At 41.8% G+C, this 24,215-nt stretch overlaps 1 protein-coding gene across 1 annotated transcript; it reads left to right on the forward strand.

Moving 5' to 3' along the window:
• Positions 1-638: 638 nt before the first annotated feature.
• On the forward strand, positions 639-21,576 carry rrh (retinal pigment epithelium-derived rhodopsin homolog). The gene is made up of 7 exons (XM_031728312.2): positions 639-750; positions 2,712-2,902; positions 4,958-5,057; positions 13,827-13,980; positions 20,108-20,276; positions 20,676-20,854; positions 21,051-21,576. The coding sequence occupies exons 1-7, from the start codon at positions 639-641 to the stop codon at positions 21,154-21,156; spliced, it is 1,011 nt and encodes a 336-aa protein (XP_031584172.1). The 3' UTR covers positions 21,157-21,576.
• Positions 21,577-24,215: the final 2,639 nt, after the last annotated feature.

Here is a 24,215-nt window from a genome sequence, read left to right on the forward strand (position 1 = left end):
TTAACACCATTACTGTTTGAAGGTTTTTTGGAAAATCTGAATGAAAACTCCTTCTACAAAACAAGGCCTCGTGGTTTGATTGGAGTTTCCTTAAGGCTCTTTCTGTTACAGTTAATTAACTAAACATTGCCACACAATGTGCCTTTGTGGACTCGAGGATTTTGGGAGCCCTTATGCACATGTAATCCAGACTGAACGAGACTTTATTGTTCCTACTGTATGTATTCTCTGTGAAACGACCAGTCATCCGTTTGAGGCATTTCAGTCTTCGACTCTGTGTTGTAATGACAAAGCTCATTGACCACATAACTTGCCAGCCACTCCATGTGAGTGGTAATCCTCTCTTACAGAGCTTTGTTACCAATGTTACATGCAGATTGTTGCCTGCTAACAGGGACAGAGGAGCAGTGGAATGCAGTAATCCCATAAACCCTATTCCTTACGGTTTGCCCACCACTGCTCCACAATAACATTGTACAGATTTCAGTTCGGACAGCATTTTACAAAACTCCCTGCCTGCATTCTTCTTCTAATTTTCTTCAGTTTAAATTTTAAGGATCACCATAATTTTTCAGTTCTTTGGTTTTTACCTTAATCAAGTAATTTTTTTTTTTTGTTTTTATCTAGAAGGTCACTAAATGGGGATGGACTCTGGGGTTAATATTTCAAATGTAGATGCACCTTATGGGGGGAAAAGTGCATTTACCCAACTGGAGCATAACATTGTGGCTGGATATCTCATCACTGCAGGTAACAATGAACAGCCATTATGTCATGTTTTGCCATGTTTGCTCTGCGTTATGTTCTTCATTTTTGCAGTTGTGTAAATGCAGTCATTGTGTGTTTAAGAGGGATAATAGTCTGTTATAATCATTTGAATTTTAAGAGTTAAATCCTAAATGTGTCTTTGATATTCTTTCTTTACCAGTGAGGTGTCATGAGGTTCATCCAACCAGGTCCAGAGAAGCAATGTGGTTTCTTGACAAAACTTGGATATCAGTATTTATTGAGTTTTAACCAGCTGTTTCTTATTTTCATGTAATTTTTACATTTTAATTTGATTGATTTATATTATTTTATGTAAGGTCAACTCCTTACAAGCTTATAGAGAAATTCTTGTGTGAGTGTTGTCCATGTTTATTCTTCAGTCTAAGACTGGAGATAATCACTATAGTAACCACTTAGCAGCAGCCACCTAGGAGATTAGATATCCTCTAGAATCATGCCAACCTCCTGGGTATCATGTATGTCTGTTTTTTGTTTGCTATTTGCAGGACAGATCAAACTATAGGTTTTACGGGAAATCAACAAAGACTTGCAGTCAAAAGTTAATTCTATCTTGTCTTTCGCCCTGATGCTAATGCACATACCATCTCCAGTCTGTATTGGGTTCATTTTCAAAATAAGAGTCTATACTAGGTTACAGGATGTTGGCACAAAGCTCAGTTTTAAGCTTGGTTGCAGATGAATGTTCAAAAAAATACCTTGCACGTCACCTAGTAATTGGAGGGTTTGTGGTTTGACCCCCTGTCTGCTCCAGTCTGCTGTATCCTTGGGCAAGATACTAACCTCAAGTTGCTCTTTAATAAATCCATCAGAGTTTGAATGTGTGTGAATGTTAGAAAGAGCACAGAAAAAATGTGGTTGTGTGAATGAGGCAAGTTGTTGTAAAGTACTCAGACAGACTAGAAAAGTGCTATATGAGTCAAGTCCATACTGATAGATGATTTTTCTTGACCTCCTTCGGAAAAAGGACTGCACATATAGTAGGCCATCTATTAATATCCCATAGGTTTAAACTACACTGTTGTGAAGATGGACAACAAAAAGCCTTTTGAAATAGTGTGATAGGTATAATAATGACTAAAGTCTGGGCTCTATCACACAAACGCATAAACATGATTATTTATTTACAATATTGTTCCAGTTACTTATTGTCAGCAGATTAGACATGTGACCCCTCCGGAGTCTACAGACAGCTGACAATAAACCGTCAGCTGGCTATTAACTAACATTATTCCAACTAATGTGACTTGACCGAGAAACGGTTTGGTTACATTCTTGAATGATATGAGACCTTATTTCCTAAAAGACCAAGAGTTTAAGCTTCTTCAGGGTCACTTCCCTCAGTTACAAACCAGCCTAAGCAAAACTGACTATTTGACCACCAACCTGGAGCCCCAACAACTGGTGTATGTTGGATTTTTAAAAATATTGCATATAGTAATATTTGCTATTATGCTATTTATTTTTGTTATTTATATTCATAAATATTAAAATTCTGCTGCAATTTTTTCAGCTGGAAAACATGCTACATGAGTTTGCTATGTTTGATCAAATCTAAGGCCCCAGAGAATGCAGTCTGAGACTGCCTATGTTGACATATTTAAATACATTACAGTATCCTTTTTAGCTTTAGACAAAGCAACTGGAACCTAAAGCACTTTTATTTACTTTCTCCTCAGTCGACTTTTATTTGGATGAAGATATTAAATCTCATATTAAATCTCGGGGAGTTGAACTCTCTAAGTGCTCTTATTTGTATTTTTGTGTCTTTTTTAAAAGCTACTTTTATCCCTTGCCATTGCTTAATTGAGAGCCAACAGATAACATTTTGTTGTATCCTACTACAGTGACAAATAGGGTATCTTAATCTTAAACTTCATGTTTGACTTTCACACTGTAACACTGTCTTTCTTTTCATTTCTCAGGTGTCATCAGTTTAGCGAGCAACATTGTGGTGCTATTGATGTTTGTAAAATTTAAGGAACTTCGCACACCTACCAACTTCATAATAATCAACTTGGCTTTTACTGACATTGGAGTGGCTGGTATTGGCTATCCCATGTCCGCTGCTTCAGACATCCACGGCAGCTGGAAATTTGGCTATGCTGGTTGTCAGGTATGTAGAATACGACTGCCTCTAATACCACTGCATGCACATCTAGTTCAACCAATTGCAGCTATAGAAGGCCTCAGTAAGTAAAAATCTAGCACTTGTTAGCATTGTTAGTGAACTCAGTTGCATATAATCTAGGTAGTTTTTACCCATATCTGTGTCAATATGTGGAGAGTATTTATAAGATAAAATCTGAAATAGCCTCTTTGTTACATAATGTCTTTTAAAGTGATAAAATGAGTCCCACAGTCTCACTGTCATGAAACGCAGTGTGTGGCAGACAGGTCAGGACCCAAATGCAGGCCTCTCAGGTTGGACTGAACCTAACTTTATTGCTGGAAAGTACAAATAATTAAATCCAAAAAACTTAATGGACAGGTACTTATGGATCCAAACACTGGACGCTCTGATCAAATGGGACACACACCAAGAAGGAGATCATGACAACGGACAGAGGGAGACACACATAATATATACATAAGAGGGAATCGGGGCAGAGAGGAAACCACTGGGGAACACAGCTGGACATAATCTCACTGACGAGACCTGGGAAGCAAAACTGAACACAATGCACACAGGACGAGAGGCTGTCAAAATAAAACAGGAAGTACGAGAAAGGCACACCGAGACTCAGACTGACTAAATAAAGAGAGAGAGAGCGACACGGAGAGAGGGCGAGAGTGGGCAACATGGAGAGAAAGACAGGGGAAACAGATAGTCTTGACTCCATGTTTATTTGCCTGGCTTAATACAGAAAACAGATCCTGGCTGCCCTCACCCTAGGAACAGGGATGGCACAGGAACCTGCCAGACACCAGCTCCTCTCACCTGAGGAACTAGTACAGTTGCAGAGGTGGTCTATTCTATTCAGTTCAATTCAATTTTATTTATACAAATCACAACAACAGTCACCTCAAGGTGCTTTATATTATAAGGTAGACCCGACCATAATACATCTGGTCTTTGCTGGCATCACCCTGGGAGCCAGGACTGGTGCAGGTGGTGGCTGGACACCAGCTGTCCCCACCTTAGCAACTAGTATGGGTGCAGGAATCAGTGGACCCCTAGCTGCTCTGGAAACCACAACATGGATTGGCTGGGCCCCAGTCACCAACACATGAATGGGTGCAGATGAAGGCTGAAGGCAGAACTGCCTTGGGAGCACATCTTTTATGCTGGCTGACTCTGAAGCAAAACAAACAGTCTTAGATTTTGCTGGGTTAGTGGTATACCTGGGGAACACAACTGGACTTAAACTAAGACAGGGCAAGAGCAAGAGACACACAGAGAGTGCGAGAGACACAGGGAGCGACATGACTGGAGAAACAGGCAAATGAACATGGAGACAAGACCGACTTGATACAGAAAACGACAGAGAGAATGAGAGAGGAGGAGTGAGCACCAAAGGAAACTAACAACGAGGCAAGAACTCAGCAGCATAACCAACTATAACTAAGACTGCTAATAGGAAATTTCAAAGAAATAAACAAGTTGATAATCCAACTCAAAGCACTGATGAAAAGACCCAGGAGCTTGACACTTAAATTACTTATTACAAAATCTATGGCCAGGCTGATTCAGTCTTTTGGCAGATTTTTTTCACAACATTGTTATGGCATAATATTGTTGAGCCATGTAATCCTTTTTATGAACGTATTAAAAGAATCGAGGAAACTAACCAATGTGTGCCTTTGCCACCGTCTGCATTTGTGTGGCTTTTTTCTTTGAACCAAGACAATAATTTTCCCCGACATGGCTGTAATACACCACTGCAGACAACATACCTCAGTACTATTTTAAACAAACATAAATAACTAGACCAGGACTCAGAAAGGACATTTGGTCAGAGCAGTGTAAAAATTAGAATTTTATAACTTTTCCAAGTTTCTGCAAGTTTTTGTTAAATCATAGTAACAGAATTCCAAAAATCATTGTACCATTGTAACATGTTGGCACCATGGTTCTTGCTTTAATCTTTTGGATTGGAGCCATGATCACAGCCTTCTCGTTAAGAAGGAATTTAAGTACCTGCCTTTTTCTTTGTTTCTGTGTCTCCAGATCTATGCAGCTCTCAACATATTCTTTGGCATGGCTAGTATTGGCCTGCTGACCGTGGTGGCCATTGATCGTTACCTTTCCATCTGCAGACCACATATAGGTACCCCACTTAGCGAGCCTAATATTTGCATATATAATTTACCCGACCACATTGTTATACTCCTTTTTATCTGTTACAAAATTGACAAAGATATTCATGATCAAGGGTTACCATGTCATCTAATTCCATCATTCATCACACAACCAGTTATACTGGTCACAAAGTGATGTGGGATTAATCTCATGTTCTTTTCTTTATCTTTTAAATACTGCTTAAATTGTTCTATTTTATTCATAAATCTTTTGCAAGTTCACCAAAATACAGAGTCATTGAAGATGTTTTCAGGAAGTACAACCCAAATTTCCAAAAAGTTGGGACATCTTATAAAATGTAGAAGGGAAAACAAAAACTAAACTTTTCATATCTCAAATCAAACACATATATATTTCAATGTAACTAATGGCTTGAATTGTATGATTACAGTGCAGGTTCCAAGTCAGAGCATCCCGGTTTGTATGGCTTCAAGGGAGAATCTCAGACCAGTTGACTGAGTAGCCAGAAAACTTATCAAAGATGTGATCAGAAAGTGTAATGGCAAAAGTGAGGTTGTAGGATTAGAAGAATGTCATCAGCATACAAACTGATTTTGTGATTATGTAATTTTTATTCTATATCTCTAATAAGGTTTTGTTCACTGGTGGCAACAATAGGGCAGATGGCAACAGTGGCATCCTGGTCTAATGCCTCTGTTTAAATGGTAAATGGCCTGTATTTGTATAGCGCTTTACTAGTCCCTAAGGACCCCAAAGCGCTTTACACATCCAGTCATCCACCCATTCACACACACATTCACATTCACACATTTAAATTGAATAAGTTAGCTATTTGCTCTTTAATGATTATGGATGCTGTTGGAGTGTTATATAGGATTTGGAACCAGGAGCCAAATCCAAAATGTTTCTCTTTTCTAAACTCAAAATTGTTTGTGGTTTACATAGTAAAAAAAAAAAAAAAATCAAACTTTTTCTACTCAGATTTGATAGATTTTTGTGTGCTTGTAGGTCAATTGTGTTAATTTATTATGTCAGAATTTTAAAATAACTGTAAGTCACAAAAGAAGAATGGAAAGAATGATGCCATACCAGACAAGGTAAACATTTTTAATGAATAAATATAAGGGTAAAATCAAAAATAATAAAAAATGCCCAGTTATACCCTAAACCCCAGAGGGTTTAATTCATTTCAGGATTTGGGTCAAGGTCAAGGTCAGGTTTATTTATGTAGCACATTTCCAAACAGTCTATGATGCACAAAGTGCTTAACAATGTAAACAGGGAGCCAATGAAGAGAAGCCATATGGGAAAGATATACTGCATCTTTGTAGTCCCTGTCAGACCCTGCTGCAGCATTTTAGGTTAACTGAAGGCTTTTAAAGGAGTTTTTAAGACAGTCTGATAAAAATGAATTACAATCGTCCAGCCGAGAAAAAATAAATGCATGAACTAGTTTTTCAGCAGAGCCCTGACTTTTTGTCACCCTGGCTATAGGCTGCTGATGAGAACTAGGGTTGTTCTTATTTTTTCAATAAGTGATGAATAGTAATATGTTCTTGCTTTGCGAAAAGCTCATTTTTACATTTTTTTTCTATAGAACAACAAACAATTCTTACAGGCTAAACAATGATCTTCTAAATTAGTGAATTATTTCATCTTCAGCTTATAAATGAACTGCTTTAAGGTACACGTTTAGGAGTTATACCACAGAGTCAAGTAATTCTGATTTGAGGTTTTCATTTTCAGTTTGGGTATCCAGAGTTGTATGCAGGGAAGATGTAATACTATTAACAAGATCATCGACCTCTATGTGACTAGAATGGCTTTTCTACACTTGGACTGAAGATGTAAACAGTGTAGGAATTATATCCTCAAGCTTAGTTACAACATTTTCAGAAAGACATGTACTCTAATAAATGCGTTAACCACTGCTTTGTAATCTATTGTTGTATATTTAAATGTTAACAAGAAATGATAAGAAAAAGAGGGTTTTCAGGAAATACTGTTAGTTCAGTTTCTATGCCAATATGTCTGAACGAGATCTAAAGTGCGATTAAAGTGGTGGGTGGGCTCTTTTACATTTTGAGAAAAGCCAGTTGAGTCTAATAATAGATTAAATGCCGTGTTGTCATTTTCATCATCTCCATGGATGTTACAATCAACCACAATAATTATTTTATCTGAGCTGAGCAGGTTTTTGAATTTTTCAGTTAGGATGGACAAGGCTAAGCGTTAGGCTTTCAAATGCATAAAAACTCTGTCTGGGTCTACTGTTGATTAATAAGCTGAAGTGAAAGATTGCTGTCACTTCCCTCTTTGGCTTGTGCTTAGAGGATTCTGACAGTTAGTTTAAATTAATAAACAACCCTGAATCATACTAACATAATCATCTTGCTGTAATCACGTTGATCACTTATTAAATCACTTACTGGCAGGGACTTAGAGCCGCAATGTTTAATAATCCACATTTCACAGTTTTACTCTTTAGTTCAGTTAAAGACTATATTGTTTAATCTTGAAATTGTTTTTTACTATTTTTTAGGTGGTCTGGGAACAGACACAGTTTCTATAGGGATTGTCTTTTTGTGCGATAATAGGTGGCGAGAAGCTGCAGAAAGGCACGTAACACTGTCTATTTCCTGGTCCCAACTCTGGATAGTCACATTTTGGGAGGTTTAATAAAGTTGGCCCAATTTCTAGAAATGTCAGCAGATCTCCATGTGATGTTGGGGAGGCGTGCCAACCAAGATAAGCTGTACAACATCCAGGCCTTCAAAGGTGAATATCATCCACCCTAGGGGCCCTGCCACCAACGAGTTGTTTAACTACCTCAGTGATCTCAACCCTAGTGATGTGTCTCTGAGCTTAAGGTGGTACTCAAAGTTTCCCTTCAACAGCCCGACTATATCTTCAGTTGAAGTCTGCACTATACAACGTGAGTTTAGTACAGCTTCCTCTCCTTAGTCACCTGATAGTTTGCCAGAATTGCTTCGACACAGTCTGAAAGTCTTTTTCCATGGCCTGAAAGTTTTTGCTTCAGACGCTGCCCAAGCAGCATTCCACTTGACTTACCAGTACCTGTCAGGTGCCTCCCAAGGTTACAGGCTGGCAGAGACTAATAGGACTCATTCAGGTTGATGGCTCCCTTCACCTCAGGTGTCCACCATCTGGTTTGGGGATCTCATGGTAGGCACCAACCGCTTTACAGCCACCGGTCTTTGCAGTAGTCAAGTCTAGTCAAGTCAAGTGGCTTTATTGTCATTTCAACCAGGTACAGTGGTACAGTGCACAGTGAAACGAGATGGTTTTCCTCCAAGACCATGGTGCTACATATAACAGTTTAAAGCATTAGTTTAAAGCACTTTGAGTGCTCCGAGAGAGTAGAAAAGCGCTATATAAGAATCAGTCCATTTACCATTTACCACCCTGGTCTTTCTCACAGAGAGACCTCAGACAGTCCAGATCGGTAACAGCATCTGCAATACCACCACAATGAGCACTGGAGCCCCTAAGGGGCTGTATGCTCGACCCACTGCTGTTCACTTTGCTGACCAACGATGAGTTTGAACCATTTCATCAAGTTCGCCAATGACACGACTCTGATGGGTCTCATCAGCAAGAATGACGAGTCAGCATACAGAGAGGAGGTGCAACAGCTAACGGAGTGATGTAGAGTCAACAACCTGCCTCTAAACGTGGACAAAACAAAAGAGATGACTGTCGACTTCAGGAGAGCATAGAGAGATCACTGTCCACTGAACATCAATGAATCCTCTGTGGAGGTCATCAAGAACACCAAATTTCTTGGTGTCCACCTAGTGGAGAACCTTTCCCGGTCCCTCAACGCCAGCTCCATAACTAAGGAAGCCCAACAGCGTCTCTACTTCCTGCGGAAGCTGAGAAAAGCCCATCTCCCACCACCTATTCTCACCACCTTATATGGAGGGACTATAGAGAGCATCCTGAGCAGCTGCATCACTGTCTGGTATGGTAACTGTACCGTATCTTTAAAACCTCCAGTTGCAGAGGGAGGTGTTAAGGCCCAGCAGGCTCAGCTTTCAAAACAGATGCTGAGGAATGATCATGTTGAATGCTGAACTGAAGTCTATGAACAGCACCTGTCCTGTCACCCACCTGTCCTTATTGTCCAGGTGGGTGAGGGCAAGATGTAGGGGGGTGATGAAGGCATCATCTGTTGACAGGTTGGGGCGAACTGCAGTGAGTCCAGTGTGGGTGGCAGCAGGGTTTTAATGTGCCTCATGACAAGCCTCTCGAAGCACTTCATCATGATTGGTGTGAGTAGTCGTTGAGGCAAAACACTTCTTTGCCACAGGAAGCATGATGGTAGCCTTGAGACCCGTTTGGAATGACAGCTTAGGGAGAGGTTGAAGATGTCAGTGAGGTCATCTGCCAGCTGGTCTACACATTCCCCAAGCACTCTCACACGGATGTTATGTGGACCAGCACTCTTCCGTGGGTTAACTGTGAAGAGTTTTTCTCACATTGGCCAAGGTCAGACACAGAACCGTTCTGAGTGTCGAACCTCGCATCTGGTAGGGAGGCGTCATTATCACAGGCTGGTGTCGTCGTCCTGTAGTTGGTGATGGCCTGGATGCCCTGCCACATGCACCACGTGTCACCTCTGTCCTGGAAGTGGCTGTGATTTCTCTGGCCATGCACATACTTCGCTGCGCTGATGGTTTAAGACAGTTTGGCCCTCGCTCAGAGTGGCCTTGTTGCCTGCTCTGATGGCAGAGTTTAGCAGCTCACCCACCTCTGCAGTCATCCACAGTTTCTGGTTGGAGCATATTATGATAGTCTTGGAGACAGTGACATCATCGATCAACTTGCTTATACATTTGGTCACAGATGATGTGTACTCCTTCAAGTCACCATTTGTTGCAGCCTCCATGTCCCTGTCAGTGTGCTCAAAACAGTCCTGAAGAGCAGAGATAGCTCCTGCAGTTCAGGTTCTCACTTGTCTCAGAACCGGTTTGCAGCGTCTGACGAGTGGCCTGTATGCTAGAATTAGCATAACAGACAAGTAGTCTGTGAATATCTGAGGTGGGGGTGGGGCTTTGCTCTGTGCACGCACGGAATGTTCGTGTAAACAAAATCCAATGCATTTTCCCCCCTTGTCGCAAAGTCCATATGTTTTTTGTTGTTGTTGTTGTTGTTGCTTTTTTTTTGTTCGACACACATACAGTATTAGCCTATTTTTCCTGTGGACAAACTGCTGGTGGGATGGGATTGTTTCGGGGAGAAATTTAGTTATGTTTGTGGTGTGGTGTAGTTATGTGTGTAGCAAACTGAGTTATCAGTTCTGATACTAGTTAGTTAACATAAACTAATGTAAGTCTATTAGCCACAGCCAATGAACCAACTACATGATGTAATCTTCCGTACAGACAGAAGATGGCACTTCTCAAAACTTAAACTTCAAGAATGGAATAGAATAGAATAAACCTTTATTATCCCACGGATGAGAAATTTGGGTGTTATACAGCTCTTATAACAAGGGGAATGTAAAATATAAAAGGAAGACACAAAGTGGTCCTATATACATAAGCAACTGAAGTTCATATATACAGGTAACAATGTACTGTCACGGCGGTGGAACGGACTCAGGTGCAGACTGAGGAGGCACGGTTCAACAATTCTTTATTAATCACACTGGTGCGCTATGTACACATGAAGGGAGGAAACACCAGGGTCCTGGGGATCACAGGCTGGGGAAACACACTTCTTCGCACTCGCTCCGCTCCTTGTCCAAACAGTCTCCACACAAGCAGCTCACTCTCACTCACGGGGTCCAGGGTTCACAAAAGGGCTGATCCAGGTAAACCTATTTACACAGACGAGGGTAAGTCAAAGGCAAGCACGGGAACAACAGAATCGCAATGAAGCCAGGCAATACTACGAGGGTTATTCAATATTCCAGCGGCAAGTAGCTCAGAGCCCCAGCCTTAAGAAGAGCCAGAGATCAACTGCAAATCACTCGAGATCAGCTGCAGGTGCGTGGGCCAAGGGCGGGAGCCCAATCAGAGCTCCGCCCAGGCAGACAGGTAGGAGAGAGCGAGAGAGAGAAAAACAACAAACACTTGTGGCCACACTGGGCTGGCCGGGAAGGCACAGGGACCATGACATGTACAGAAATATGTATAGAAAAATTGTATAGGGCTATATATAAAATGTACAGTGAACAAACAAGCTGATGAGTAGGATGACCATGTTAAACTGTGTCTCTGACAGCTGCTGGTAAGAATGACCTGTGGCAGCGCTCCTTCTTACACTGTGGGTGTAAGAGTCTACTGCTGAACGAGCTGCTCAGTGCTCGTACAGTCTCATGCAGGGGGTGGGAGGTGTTGCCCATGATGGATGTTAGCTTAGACAACATCCTCTCCTCCCCAGTCTGCTCGATGGACTTCAGCAGACAGTCCAGGACAGAGCTGGCCCTCCTGACCAGCTAGTTGAGTTTCCCCCTGTCCCTCCCTGCCATTCCACCACTCCAGCAGACCACAGCATAGAAAATAGCAGACGCCACCACAGTGTCGTAAAATGTCCTTAGGAGTGTCCTGGTTACCCTGAAGGATCTCAGCTGCCGTAGCAGGTGGAGACGACTTAGAACCTTATTGTAAAGTGCATTTATGTTTCTGGACCAGTCCAGTTTGTTATTGAGGTGAACACCCAGGTATTTGTACTTCTCCACTGTTTCAATTTCCAAACCCTGGAAGTCAATCACCAGCTCCTTCATCTTGCTGGCATTGATGCGAAGATGGTTCTGTTCGCACCTGTCATAGTCTGGCTGAGGCAGACTGTATGTGTTGCGAAAAAGGACTCAAATGCAGACCGAAACAGAATGTGAAATGTGACGTGGATTAACAGAAAACGAGCAGTTTATTAGGGCTGGCAAAATAAATACAAACAAAGGGCATGGGTGAAACTAAACAATAACCTAAACTGAGTGAACTAAAACTAAAACATGAAAAAACCTTAATCATGGTGAACTGACATGGATACCTGAAGACGCGACGTGGACGAGCAGACGACCTGACAAGGAATGACTGAAAACACACAGACTAAGTACACACAGGAGGCTAATGAGGGAAGTGGGAAACAGCTGACACACATGAACATAACAACATCACAAGGGGAGTGTAAAACTAAACTCAGAGCAGGTGTTTAGTACAGGGTGAAGAGGAAAGGGGCGAGTACTGTTCCTTGTGGGGCCCTTGTGTGCTACAGACTACCACCTCAGACACACAGTCCCGCAGCCTCACATACTGGGGTCTACTGGTGAGGTAGTCAATAATCCACGAGGGCAGGTGATGGTCCATTCCCGCTCCTTGCAGCTTCCCCCCAGTTTACCATACTGCTGGTATATCCTATAAAGAGTATATGCATGTAGATGCAGATACTGACGTTTCAGTTGTGCAAGGTGCTAATCCCAGTGTTTCCCTTAGTGTGTGTAGGTGTATATCTAACCTTTGTATTAGTTGTTTTATTTTGGTACTTTGGTGTCTGTGGTGCTTTGTATTTTGTTATAGTTCCTCCTTGTCTCATTACCTAGTTTCTGTTCACCTGTTCACCCCAGTTGTGTTCATGTTCTCTAATTGCCCTCAAGTGTCTGTTTGTGCTCCCTGTGTCTTCCCTGCCCACATTATTAGATTCCTGTATGGACCATGTTATTAGGATTTTGGACTCTTCTGCCAGTTGAATAAAGGTACATGTCAGATTATTCATTTGCCTTAAGAACCTGCATTTGGCTACTCCTCATGCAAATCTATGATTGGTGCCTCGTGAAATGACAAATGTAACAAAGAAGAGCCAGGATAGTTGAGCAGCGAGAATTCTATATTGGACCACCACATTGGACCATTAGGCATGACATTATGGCCACTCACAGGTAAAGTTAATAATACAAATTATCTGTTCATCATGGCTCCTGTTAGTGGGTATTAAACCCGATTCTTTTGTCCCCATGATAGAACAGAGAAAACCCGACTCATAGTGGTCAAAACATTTTATATTTCTTTTATTCAATCATCTTCCGGAAGAGAGAGCCCTGCACAGCCCCAAAAGCCAGTTACAGGATCTCTAACATTACAAGCTCAACATGTGTCTTATATGATGTTATTTCGGTACTTCACACGTCACACACAGTTTCATTACAAACAAAACTCCTTCTATTCAGTTCCTCTTTTCTGTGTCTGATTTATTAATATGCCTGTGCACTGAAACTTCCTGTGCAGCTTGCAATACTTCCCCTTTCTAAGGTCTGTTGCCAGGACAACCTGTCTGAACTTAGTTTCACTCTGTCTGTTGCTCATACTCTACAAAAAAACATCCAGTTTCCTGTCAGAATGTGACCTAGTCTCAAAGCTGGCCTTCTTTTATACATAAAACAATCTAATGAGCAGATATACATTAAAAAATATCTATTTATTTCGTAACATGGGTGGGACATATTAGGGAAAATTTTGTCTTCAAACTTCATGTGTGAGAAGCAGGAAAAATGGACAACTGCAAGGATTTATTTATTTATTTATATTTACACACTATCCCAGCTTTTGTGGAATTGTGGGTGTACTTAAAAATCAACAGTTTGCTAATCTCTATTAAACATTCATTTAACTATCTGCAGCCTAAAAAAGCACTAACTTTCTTAGTTATAGAGCGATTGTAGCGCTAACTACAATCACTCATTAAATTCATGATGACTTTATTGTCACAGGTACTGACTTTCATTTTTTCTATACATCATTTCTCTCTCCAGGTGAGAAAATGACGGTACGATCATACAGTCTTCTTATTCTGGCAGCATGGCTGAATGCTGTGTTCTGGTGCTCCATGCCAATTGTTGGCTGGGCTGGTTATGCCCCTGACCCCACTGGAGCTACATGTACCATCAACTGGAGACAGAATGATGCGTGAGTCTTTAAGGGATAATGTACTTGATATTTTGGATAAAAAGCTACTAAAAAAGGAGTTTTAACAGATATTTGCCTCTCCATTAGCTCAGGTTTTTTTCAATAGCCCAAACAGTCCACCCCAATAAAGCCATTGGTGTTTCTACTATCACAGGATGCAAAGGTAATGTTTTGGTGATTTGACACTATATAGCGGTTTTGCACATGACATCATGCACACGTTCCTCAACAACTTTCTGCCATATTGGATAAGTGGTAGCGATCACGTCAAATCACTGATATATAGTTTACATAGAAATTATCACTATTTCCCCCCCCCATAATGCCTATATTCTGCTACGTGATTGGGTGCAGCAATGATCAAGGACAGAAATCCCAGGTCAGGTTTGCAGGCAGGTCCATCCTCTTTAGCCTCAAATTCTGGAGGCTTAAACTCCACTCTGTTGGGTCAAGCATTGTCATCTTGTAGACTACAGTTTTGTCCTAGACTGTGGAGATATGGGCTTGTCACTGGTTGCAGAATCTTATTTTTAGATCTCACTCCACTGAAATTGCCTCCAGTAACGACAAAAGCTTTCACCCTATTGGTTAAGCAATTACCATAGTGTTTTCTGTGTCCTCTCCACACTTTGACCCTATGATCCAACCACAGTAGGCCAAAACTGGACCACTGAACATGATGTTTCTCCACATCTTCAGCTTATACTACACATGTTGTCAACACCAGCATAAAGAGGTCTGATTGTGAAGGGCCTCCTGGCTGCTATATGAGACTGGATATTGGCTGTATGCTGTCTTTTATTGTGAGTAGAGAGCCATCGGCTATATCATCTGGAAAGCCTTGACTGTAAATCTGTAAAAGAATGCCTATGCTTCGTAAAGTGGTCACAGGGTAAAGAAACTGTCTTTTTTGGTCTCATCTTCTTGGGATGCCTACTTTGTGGCCTGTCTCTGACATTTCCCTTTATATGGAACTTGACCTTTAATTTGGAGATGGTGCTAGGGCTCACTCCTAAATAATGCTCCAACTTAGTTTTCCACCATTCCAACTTGGCCTGGCACATGGCCTATCCACATTAGTCAAATATGGTTATGTTTGGAACAGACACCAACTATATGCTGATGGCGAAACAACTAGTAGCTCAGTGTTCCAACATTCAGAAAAAGGGACTACTCTCACGAAGTACAACACACATGCTATGGCAAGGGGGAACCAGGACGACAGGTCAGGGAGGAGATGTCATCATCATCACCCATACCAGAGATTGGGTACCAAGCCCCAAGTGCGATAGAAGAAGGATCGTTGAGTGCGAGAAGAACTGACCTGAAACCTGGAAACCTGGATCCTCCGTAGCCGGTTACCAAGATTAAGTGAAGTAGCCTCAGAAGATCTACTAGATGATGCGAATGCAGCACTACGGAAGATACCTAACGCCACCATTACCAAGACTAACCAGATGATCTATACTACGGCAGCAGTGATCAGTGAGATGCTTGGTTACAAGTTAAAAGTACCCTTCATGGAAAAGGAGAATAGAGGCCCACATCAAAGTAGTATGGAGGGAGGTTAGTCAACTATCAGAGCTGCAGAAAGGTGCAACAAAGAAGGTGTCGAAGAAGTACAGCAAGGTGTACATGCCTGAGGCCTTGGAAAGTGCCAAAGAAAAAACTCACAGCCTTGGCCAGCCACTTGAAGAGATACTCCAGAGAGATCGAAGGCAGATGAATAAACCAGCTGTTCTCCACAGAACCAGCCCAGGTGTTCTCACAGTGGCAGAGGAACAATATGAGAACATCACCACCAAGGCTGGAGATCAATGCTCAGTAGCTAGTGGATCTAAGAGCAGCACCACAGCAACCTCCCTGAATAGGGTCCAGTAACCATCACAGTAGCAGAGATCCAAGACAGGGTCTCCAGTATGAAGAGTTGGACAGGCCCCGACATGGTTCACGCCTACTGACTGAAGAAGCTGACTCTACTCCACAAGCGCCTGGCAGCACAAATGAACCAGCTGCTAGTTGACAGAATGGCTAACCAAAGGCCGGACAGTCCTGATCCTCAAGGACCCCAGAAGGGACCAATCCCGTCCAACCACCAGCCAATAACCGCAAGGCAGCTCGTGTCAGGCATCATAGCGGCTAAGATGAATAAGCACATGGCTCAATACATGAGTGGGGCACAGAAAGGAGTTGGAAACAATACCAGAGGAGCGAAACCCCAGCCACTGGTAGACAGAGCAGTCACCTGAGACTGCAAGACTAGGCTGACCAACCTGGATTGATTACAAGAAGGCCTTTGACTGGATGCCCTACACCTGGATCCTTAAGTGCCTAGAATTGTACAAGATCAACAGGACCCTAAGAGCCTTGATCAGCAACTTAATGGGGATGTGGCGTACAACAGCGGTCCCCAACCTTTTTTGCGCCACGGACCGGTTTATGCCCGACAATATTTTCACGGACCGGCCTTTAAGGTGTTGCGGATAAATACAACAAAATAAAACTAGTACCAGTACCGAAAAATAAGAAGATTTATTCATAACACACGTGAAAAGACCCAGGAAAACCGAGTTAACAATAAAAACGATAACAAAATAACGCTGAAAACCGATAAAAACCATGAAAACCATACATTTCACACCTGAGCCTCAACTCTCGCGGCCCGGTACCAAACGACTCATGGACCGGTACCGGTCCGAGGCCCGGGGGTTGGGGACCGCTGGCGTACAACACTAGAGGCCAACTACAAGTCCATAGCACAGGTCGCCATCAAGTGCGGGATGTACCAAGGAGATGCTCTGTCCTGTTAAATATCAAGACTTCACAGCAAAAAATCCTGGCACAACTTCACCTGCTTCCAAGGTGCATGGAGAAGATGAAAGAATTAAAAAAGCAGGAACTCCAGCAACACTTGAGAAGCGAAGAACAGCTTTAATAATTGACCAGCGTTTTGACATGGCCTTCATCAGGGTCATAGTAAAACATTACAATGTTTTACTATGACCCTGATGAAGGCCACAAGCCGAAACGCGTTGGTCAATTATTAAAGCTGTTCTTCGTTTCTCAAGTGTTGCTGGAGTTCCTGCTTTTTTAAATATCAAGACTTCACCAAGTTCTTTTGATTCCTCATAGGCATCTGATGGAAGACAACACACTGCTCAGTAGACCATTTTACACTTTTATTACTTCCGGAAGGGAGATGCGTCCTGCATGACACGCTGCCGCGAATCTCGAAATGGCGGTGTATGCCTAACAATTTTATTACAGGCTGTCCCACTCTAGTCTAAACAACAGTGTTACACAAGCATTCAGTAGTCACGTTACATAGCATACTCAGAGGTTATTGCCTATTAGCTGCAAAACATCTCTTCTCAGCTCCGGCGTGGCTGCGACCATGCCCTACTCCCTTCTTGTAAATTTCCACTGGCAGATGGTTCCCTGTTATCAGCTTCTGCAGACAAACGTGGGTGAGAGTCTCCAACATTCTACCACTAGAGGACACGTAGTCTAATGCCTTTATTATCAGGGCCGCGTCCATTCAGTACTACACTATATAATTATATGACACTAATTAATATGAAGCACAGCATTGAGACACTTCAGATAATTTCATCTTAACAGTCCACGAGTCAGGCAAGTCCAAGGAGTCAGCTAAACGGTAAGAACAAGATCCGGGCTATTAACACCTGCTCGTGATCAAGTACCCTACTGGGATAATAAGTGACAGGGGATTTCTTTAAATCACCCCGTAGTTCTTCAGCTGAGACACCTCAGTTAGAAAACACAAACACTGCAGCTGTCTTTCACTCGCGAGGGGCAGTCATGGAACGCAAGACCTGCGTCTCATCACTGTATGCGTGCTTTATTTATACTTTTCTGTGTGTCTGTGTCTGTGTGTGTGTGTATGTACAAAGATAACAGAGTTATTCTAAGAACTCAGAACTAAGGTTCCCCTTTTCTAAGTCTGCATGTTCTTACAGAAAGAGGAAGCTGTTAGTTGTTTATCACACAAGAATCCATGTCAGAAGTCATGTAGACATTTGCTTAGTGATCCTAAAAGAGCACATTTCATGTAGCTGATAACGCAAATACACGATTTTCCTTTGACAATAAGCCAGCCAAATGAGGAGATAGAAGCCCCTGACATCAAAACCAGGAAGCTACTGACCATGAATGGTTCCAGTCCAGCACCCTGAGGCTGTACGCTAAGCAGAAAGACGGAAGCCGGAGACTGGTGAGTGTCAGCACCACGGTCAAGGATGAGATAAGAAACATCCATGAATACATCAGGAAGATGGCCCCAACTGACCACGTGTTCAGTGAATACCTCAGGCAGCAGAAACCCAAGAAAGAGGAGGAAGAGGAGGAATGATCATGGAAGGATAGGCCCCTGCACGGTATGTACCACCGGCAGATAGAGGAAGTGGCATACATTGAGAAGTTCTGTGGGTAGCTAGACAAAGCTGGATTGAAAGACAGTGCAGAGGCACTAATCATGGCAGCACAGGAACAAGCTCCGAGCACAAGATCCATAGAGGCTGGGGTCTATCACACCAGGCAAGACCCCAGGTGCAGGTTGTGTAAAGATCCCCCTGAGACAATCCAGCACATAACAGCAGGGTGCAAGATGCTAGCAGGCATGGCATACATGGAACGCCATAACCAATACACCATTATAGTAAACAGAAACATCTGTACCGAGTATGGACTGGAAGTCCAGAGGTCTAAATGGCAGATGCCCCCCTAGAGTGATGGAGAATGACCGAGCTAAAATCCTGTGGGACTTCCAGATACAAATGGGCAAAATGGTGATGGCTAACCTACCGGACATAGTAGTGTTGGACAAGCAGAGGAAGACGGCTGTAGTGATCGAAGTAGCAATACCGCATAACAGCAACATCAGGAAGAAGAAACACGAGAAGCTGGAGAAGTACCAAGGGCTCAGAGAAGAGCTCGAGAAGATGTGGAGGGTGAAGGTAACAGTGGTCCCAGTGGTAATCGGAGTGCTCAGTGCAGTGACCCCCAAACTAGGCAAGTGGCTCCAGCAGATCCTAGAAACAACTACCAACACGGTTATAAGGCTTCAGAACCAACATCCTAATATAAGAGCTGGAATGTTCGAAGTGGGTCAGGGCTCAGTACGGTGCTATTGCGACGGCATCCTCTGATGCATCCTTTTCAGAAAAATCCTGTCAGTTGGTCAGTGCATGCCTTCAAAGTCCTGCCTTCGGCCTTATCTGGTCCTGTAGCTCTGTTGGTGTTAATCCTCCTCAGGGTGGAACTCACTTGGTTTAGATGAGGGATGAGAGGCTGGTGCTGCTCCTCCAGCTGGAGGAGATATACAGTCTTTCTGCTGCTGGATGAGTCGAGGTGATTCGAAGAAACAGTTCAAGGTGTCAGGGAGAGTTGGATAATAGCTAACCTGTTGGTTATTGTGTTTACAGTCTGTTACACTCCTGATGCATTTCCACATATTTTATGGGTTGTTATTGTAGCATTTCAACATCAAGTGGCTTGTCATTCCAACCATGTGCAGTTGTACAGTACACAGTGAAATGAGACAACGTTCCTCCAAGCCCATGGTGCTACATATGACAGACAATCAACACAGGACTACATAAAGTGCAATGGGCAAAAATTCCAAAGAACAAAACACAGTGAAAATGTTGCATTTTGAGAGAAAATTATTTTGTGGCTATGATGGCTATGATGCTCGTTAGCTCCCTTATATAGAAAAAAGTTCCTTACATGTGCATCATGATCATCATGCAGCCTGCTGTAGCATTTGCTCTCGTCACCTGTAGGGTGCCCTACCTTTTTCGCCTTTTGCATCAACAGGTGACAGTACTGAACTGAAAAATGAGGGGTAAATATATTCCTTAGGATATGGCATACAGAGGCCATGACACAAAAAATAATTAGGAAGGGGGCAAATAATTTTTCTCTGAACTGTTTAGTTTTTTCACTTACATTGTAAGCATGTTTGCATTAAATATAACAGAATGTATTTTTAGGATTTAAAACCTTGTTTAAAATGTTAATATGTCATTGCTTAGCTAAGATAAAACAAATCTAGTATATCTTGGTATGAGAATGCTTTATAACTATCTGTACTTTTCTTTCCCAGGTCTTTTATTTCTTACACTATGGCAGTGATTGCTGTGAACTTTGTGGTTCCTCTGTGTGTCATGTTTTACTGCTACTACAGTGTGTCAATCACTGTCAGGAGATACAAAGCAAGCAACTGCCTGGACTGCATTAACATGGATTGGTCTGATCAAATGGATGTCACCAAGGTGAAACTGAGCCACAGTTAGCATTTTTAGGCTTTGTTTGTTAATGCCACATGCATCTGTATTTATCAAATGCATGTTTAAACAGAGAAGAATAGCTCTGGTCAAAATTTGTTTTTTACAAATATCCGATCTATTTTGTTCAATATTACAACATTACCGCTGACACCTTTTCCAAGTTTGGTAGACTAACCATGTTTTACCATGGTTATAGCTTTAGTTCAGACCACAGTGTTCTTGAAAATTGGAAAGTAATTTAGTTCTATATAATAAACGTGAAATTCAGAAAAAAATATCGAGTCTATCCCATGTGGGTTGTGGTCCACATGGGATACATAATTTATACTACATGGAGTAAATTTGTATGTTTTATATAATGTTGTTGTTGTTTGTTGCTGACAGATGTCAATTGTAATGATTGTCATGTTCCTGGTTGCCTGGTCTCCATACTCCATGGTCTGTCTGTGGGCATCGTTTAGTGACCCAAAGACTATCCCTGCCCCCATGGCTATTATTGCTCCACTCTTTGCCAAGTCCTCCACCTTTTATAATCCCTGTATTTACGTCATTGCCAACAAAAAGTGAGTGTTTTCTCCTAAGTATGCTATGACAATAGTTAATATTTCTGTGCTAATACACTTTTGCATAAGAAACCAATATGTGGGATAAAGTGGGATATTTCTGTGTCACATTAACATTTTTATATGCTGTGTATATCTGTCTGTAGTATGTAGTGATGGTGGTGTGTAGAAGGACTTAAATCGCCTTTTCTTGCAGGTTCAGAAGAGCCATTACAGGGATGATTCGGTGTCAAACAAGACAGCGAATCACCATCAATACCCAAGTTCCCATGACAATTTCCCAACAACCTCTGACCCAGTGAGATGATATTGCATTCAGCATGATGTCACATTAATATTAAAATAACTTGGCATCAAAACGCTGTGTAGAAAAATGCAATAATGACACCAATGATTGACGGTGCTTCCACTGTCAACTCAGCAAATATTTTGTCTCCCTTAGTTTCACAAAATGTAATCTACAAAGTCTTGAGCCGGGTGAGGGCCATAGATGAGTTGCTTAGGCTGGGCCCTTAAAAACAGCTGGGTCTGATGGGCTAAGACATTTTTTAAAGATTGCAGCTTCCACTATCAAACACCCATGCTGATGCTTTTTAACTTGCTGATAGCTTCCATGTGATTGAAAAGCAGCTGTAGTGTTTCCTTCTCCTCCTTTGTTGGGACTGTTATAGGGCCATCGGTCTCTCCTGTCTCTTCTATCAAAAGTCTTAGGAAACCTGTAAATAAACTCTTAAAAAATAAAGAAAAAACAATGTTTGTATTGTATTCATGCCTTATTTTTTTGTCTGGTCTCTCATATGTTTGCAGGTACGCTTACCTTGACCACATGGCCCATATTATTTTTTATGCTATATATAAATAACATGGATACTGTATATGAAAAAAATCATCTGTTTTTCTTAACAATGTAGGTCTTTATTCTTCTGATGAAGTACTTCTTGGGTGCATCTCTGGAGTCCACCAAGCCTTTTCTACTCTTTCATAAACATGATGATGCCCCCCTCCCCATTTCTCCCACTTTGTCACTCTCTGTCCTGGTGTGAATATGTGTGACGGGGTACAACCTACCATCCTGTGGATGGTGTGACTTAATGTAAACATAATGTGAACTTTATTAATCCCCATAGGGAAATTACTCCTCTGCATTTAACCCATTCACTCAGTGAAGCGGTGGGCAGCCACCAATCCAGTGCCCAGGGGGCAGTGTGTAGGGACGGTACCTTACTCAGGGTAGCCGTTCAGTGGATTCGAACCACCGACTTTCCGATCATGGTTCGGCCACTATACCTACTGGTAATTAAACCCAGTGGTATTCTAGCCGATCCCTCAGGTCAGAGTCAGGTCACCTGAAAAAGAGGATTGTGGTTCCCTCAGCAGCCAATTACCAAGACCATGTGAAGTACCCTCTGAAAGTGAATACAGCATTATTGTCCCTGCAACACCATAACAACAGTTATCTTTGAGATGCTTGGCAACAAGTTAAAAAGCCACAGGGAGATGTACCCTCCATGGAGAACGACACTACAGGCCAAGATCAAGGCACCATGGAGTTTGCTCCTTATTGGAACTGCAGAACGGTATGAAAATGTAGAAAGGGGGTGCAAGAAGGAGTAACAACAAGATGCCTTAGAAACTGCCACGCAAAGACTCACAGCCTTCGCTAACCACTTGAAGAGGTATACCAGAGAGATAAAGCCCAGAGGACAAACCAGTTGTTTTTCCACTGAGCCATTCAAGGTATACTCTCGTAGTAGGTGATCGCGTCTACAGTAGTGTAAAGTCTACGGTGACTGTAGACAGTTACGTCTTTTCATTGGCCCGGAGTCTATGGTGACCTATGGGCCAATAGGACTGCTGAATCCCACTGTAGACCAAGAACACCTGGCTGCAGACACTGTGGAGCTCCACAGTAACCGGAAACACGTGACCTCCACACTAGGCAGAAACACATGACTTCAAATTTGAACAGAGTTACATTGCACGAGCCGTGTCTCAATATGCGTGCTTGTGTGTACACAGTGCATATAAAAAGTTTGAAATATTACTCTTTTTGGGTCACAAAATACACTTTCAAGATAATTTCAAGCGAGAATGTTGCTGCAGCAACACGTGACCTTCACAGTAACCGGAAACGTGTGACTTCAAATTTGAACAGAGTTACATTGCACGAGCCGTGTCTCAATATGCATGCTTTTCAAACCCCCCACGGTCTTACGCTACTCAGGTTAAACATGATATATAAGTCATTTAGATAACTTAAAAATGTTAATGTTTATTTCAGTGTTTGGTTTATTTCAGTGTTTTATTTGTTCCTGAGCACATCGGTTTGACTGAGATTATAGTTAAGCTTCATAACTGGACTGTTTTATTTAATATTTCAATCATACTTGTAGAGCTGTCACTATATTTTGAATTTCACCCATCATATCCCCTGATGTAAAAAGTTCTGTTCTTATTTACAGCTGACTCTGAATTACAGAGTCATTAAAAACATTAAAAATATTTAAATTCAAGAGGAAACATTTTCACCAGGAGCAAAAACAGCTTGTTAATACGTGGAAGTCCTGAAGGCTGCTCCAAAAATGATCCAGCAGCTGTCTATTGTAAGTTTTCAATGTCTACTAAAATAAAAATAAAAGCGTTGTAACATCTCACTTGTTTGTTACTATTGAGGCATACATGTGTGCATGTTTTCATACATGTAGTGATTGTGTTTAACTGTATGAACCTTATTAGACATGGAACAGATCATACACAAAAGTGAATTTTGCCAGAGTGTTTAAGATACTTTTTAAATTATCTTTTTTTTTAAAAGAAAAGAAAATCTACAACATCATGTGTAATTTCCATTGTAAATATTAATCACAGTTAAATTAAGAGGGGATGGCAGTAAAAAACTCTGGATTGGTGATGTCATCAAGTGCGCTGCTGTTCCAATTGTAGAACGAAGTCCGGACTCCCATGTGTGCTTAAGAAGTCTGGACTCGTGTACTTGAGAATTGAGAAACGGCCTCTGTTTTTGTGTTGTATCCCATATTGCAATACACTGGACGTGATTCTACCTACTGTGGAGGTCATGTGTTTCCTTTTAATGTGGCGCTCCACAGTGGCTGCAGCCAGACCCTTCTCCCGTAGACTACCAATCGTCTGGCGACGGAAGTTGCATCACCAAAACAACAACACTTTCTTTTTTCTATTAACAATTGAACAATACAGTCAAGAACAATATAACACAATACAATACAAAATAACTCTCGTAGACGATAAAAAATACAGCAAAAATAACAGCAAAGATATAAGGGGGGGCTAGAGTATTAAAGGAACAGAATAACAAAGGAAGAGCACAGGTTGACACACAATG

Source organism: Oreochromis aureus, linkage group 19, assembly GCF_013358895.1.
Source record: "Oreochromis aureus strain Israel breed Guangdong linkage group 19, ZZ_aureus, whole genome shotgun sequence".
Lineage (NCBI taxonomy): Eukaryota > Metazoa > Chordata > Actinopteri > Cichliformes > Cichlidae > Oreochromis > Oreochromis aureus.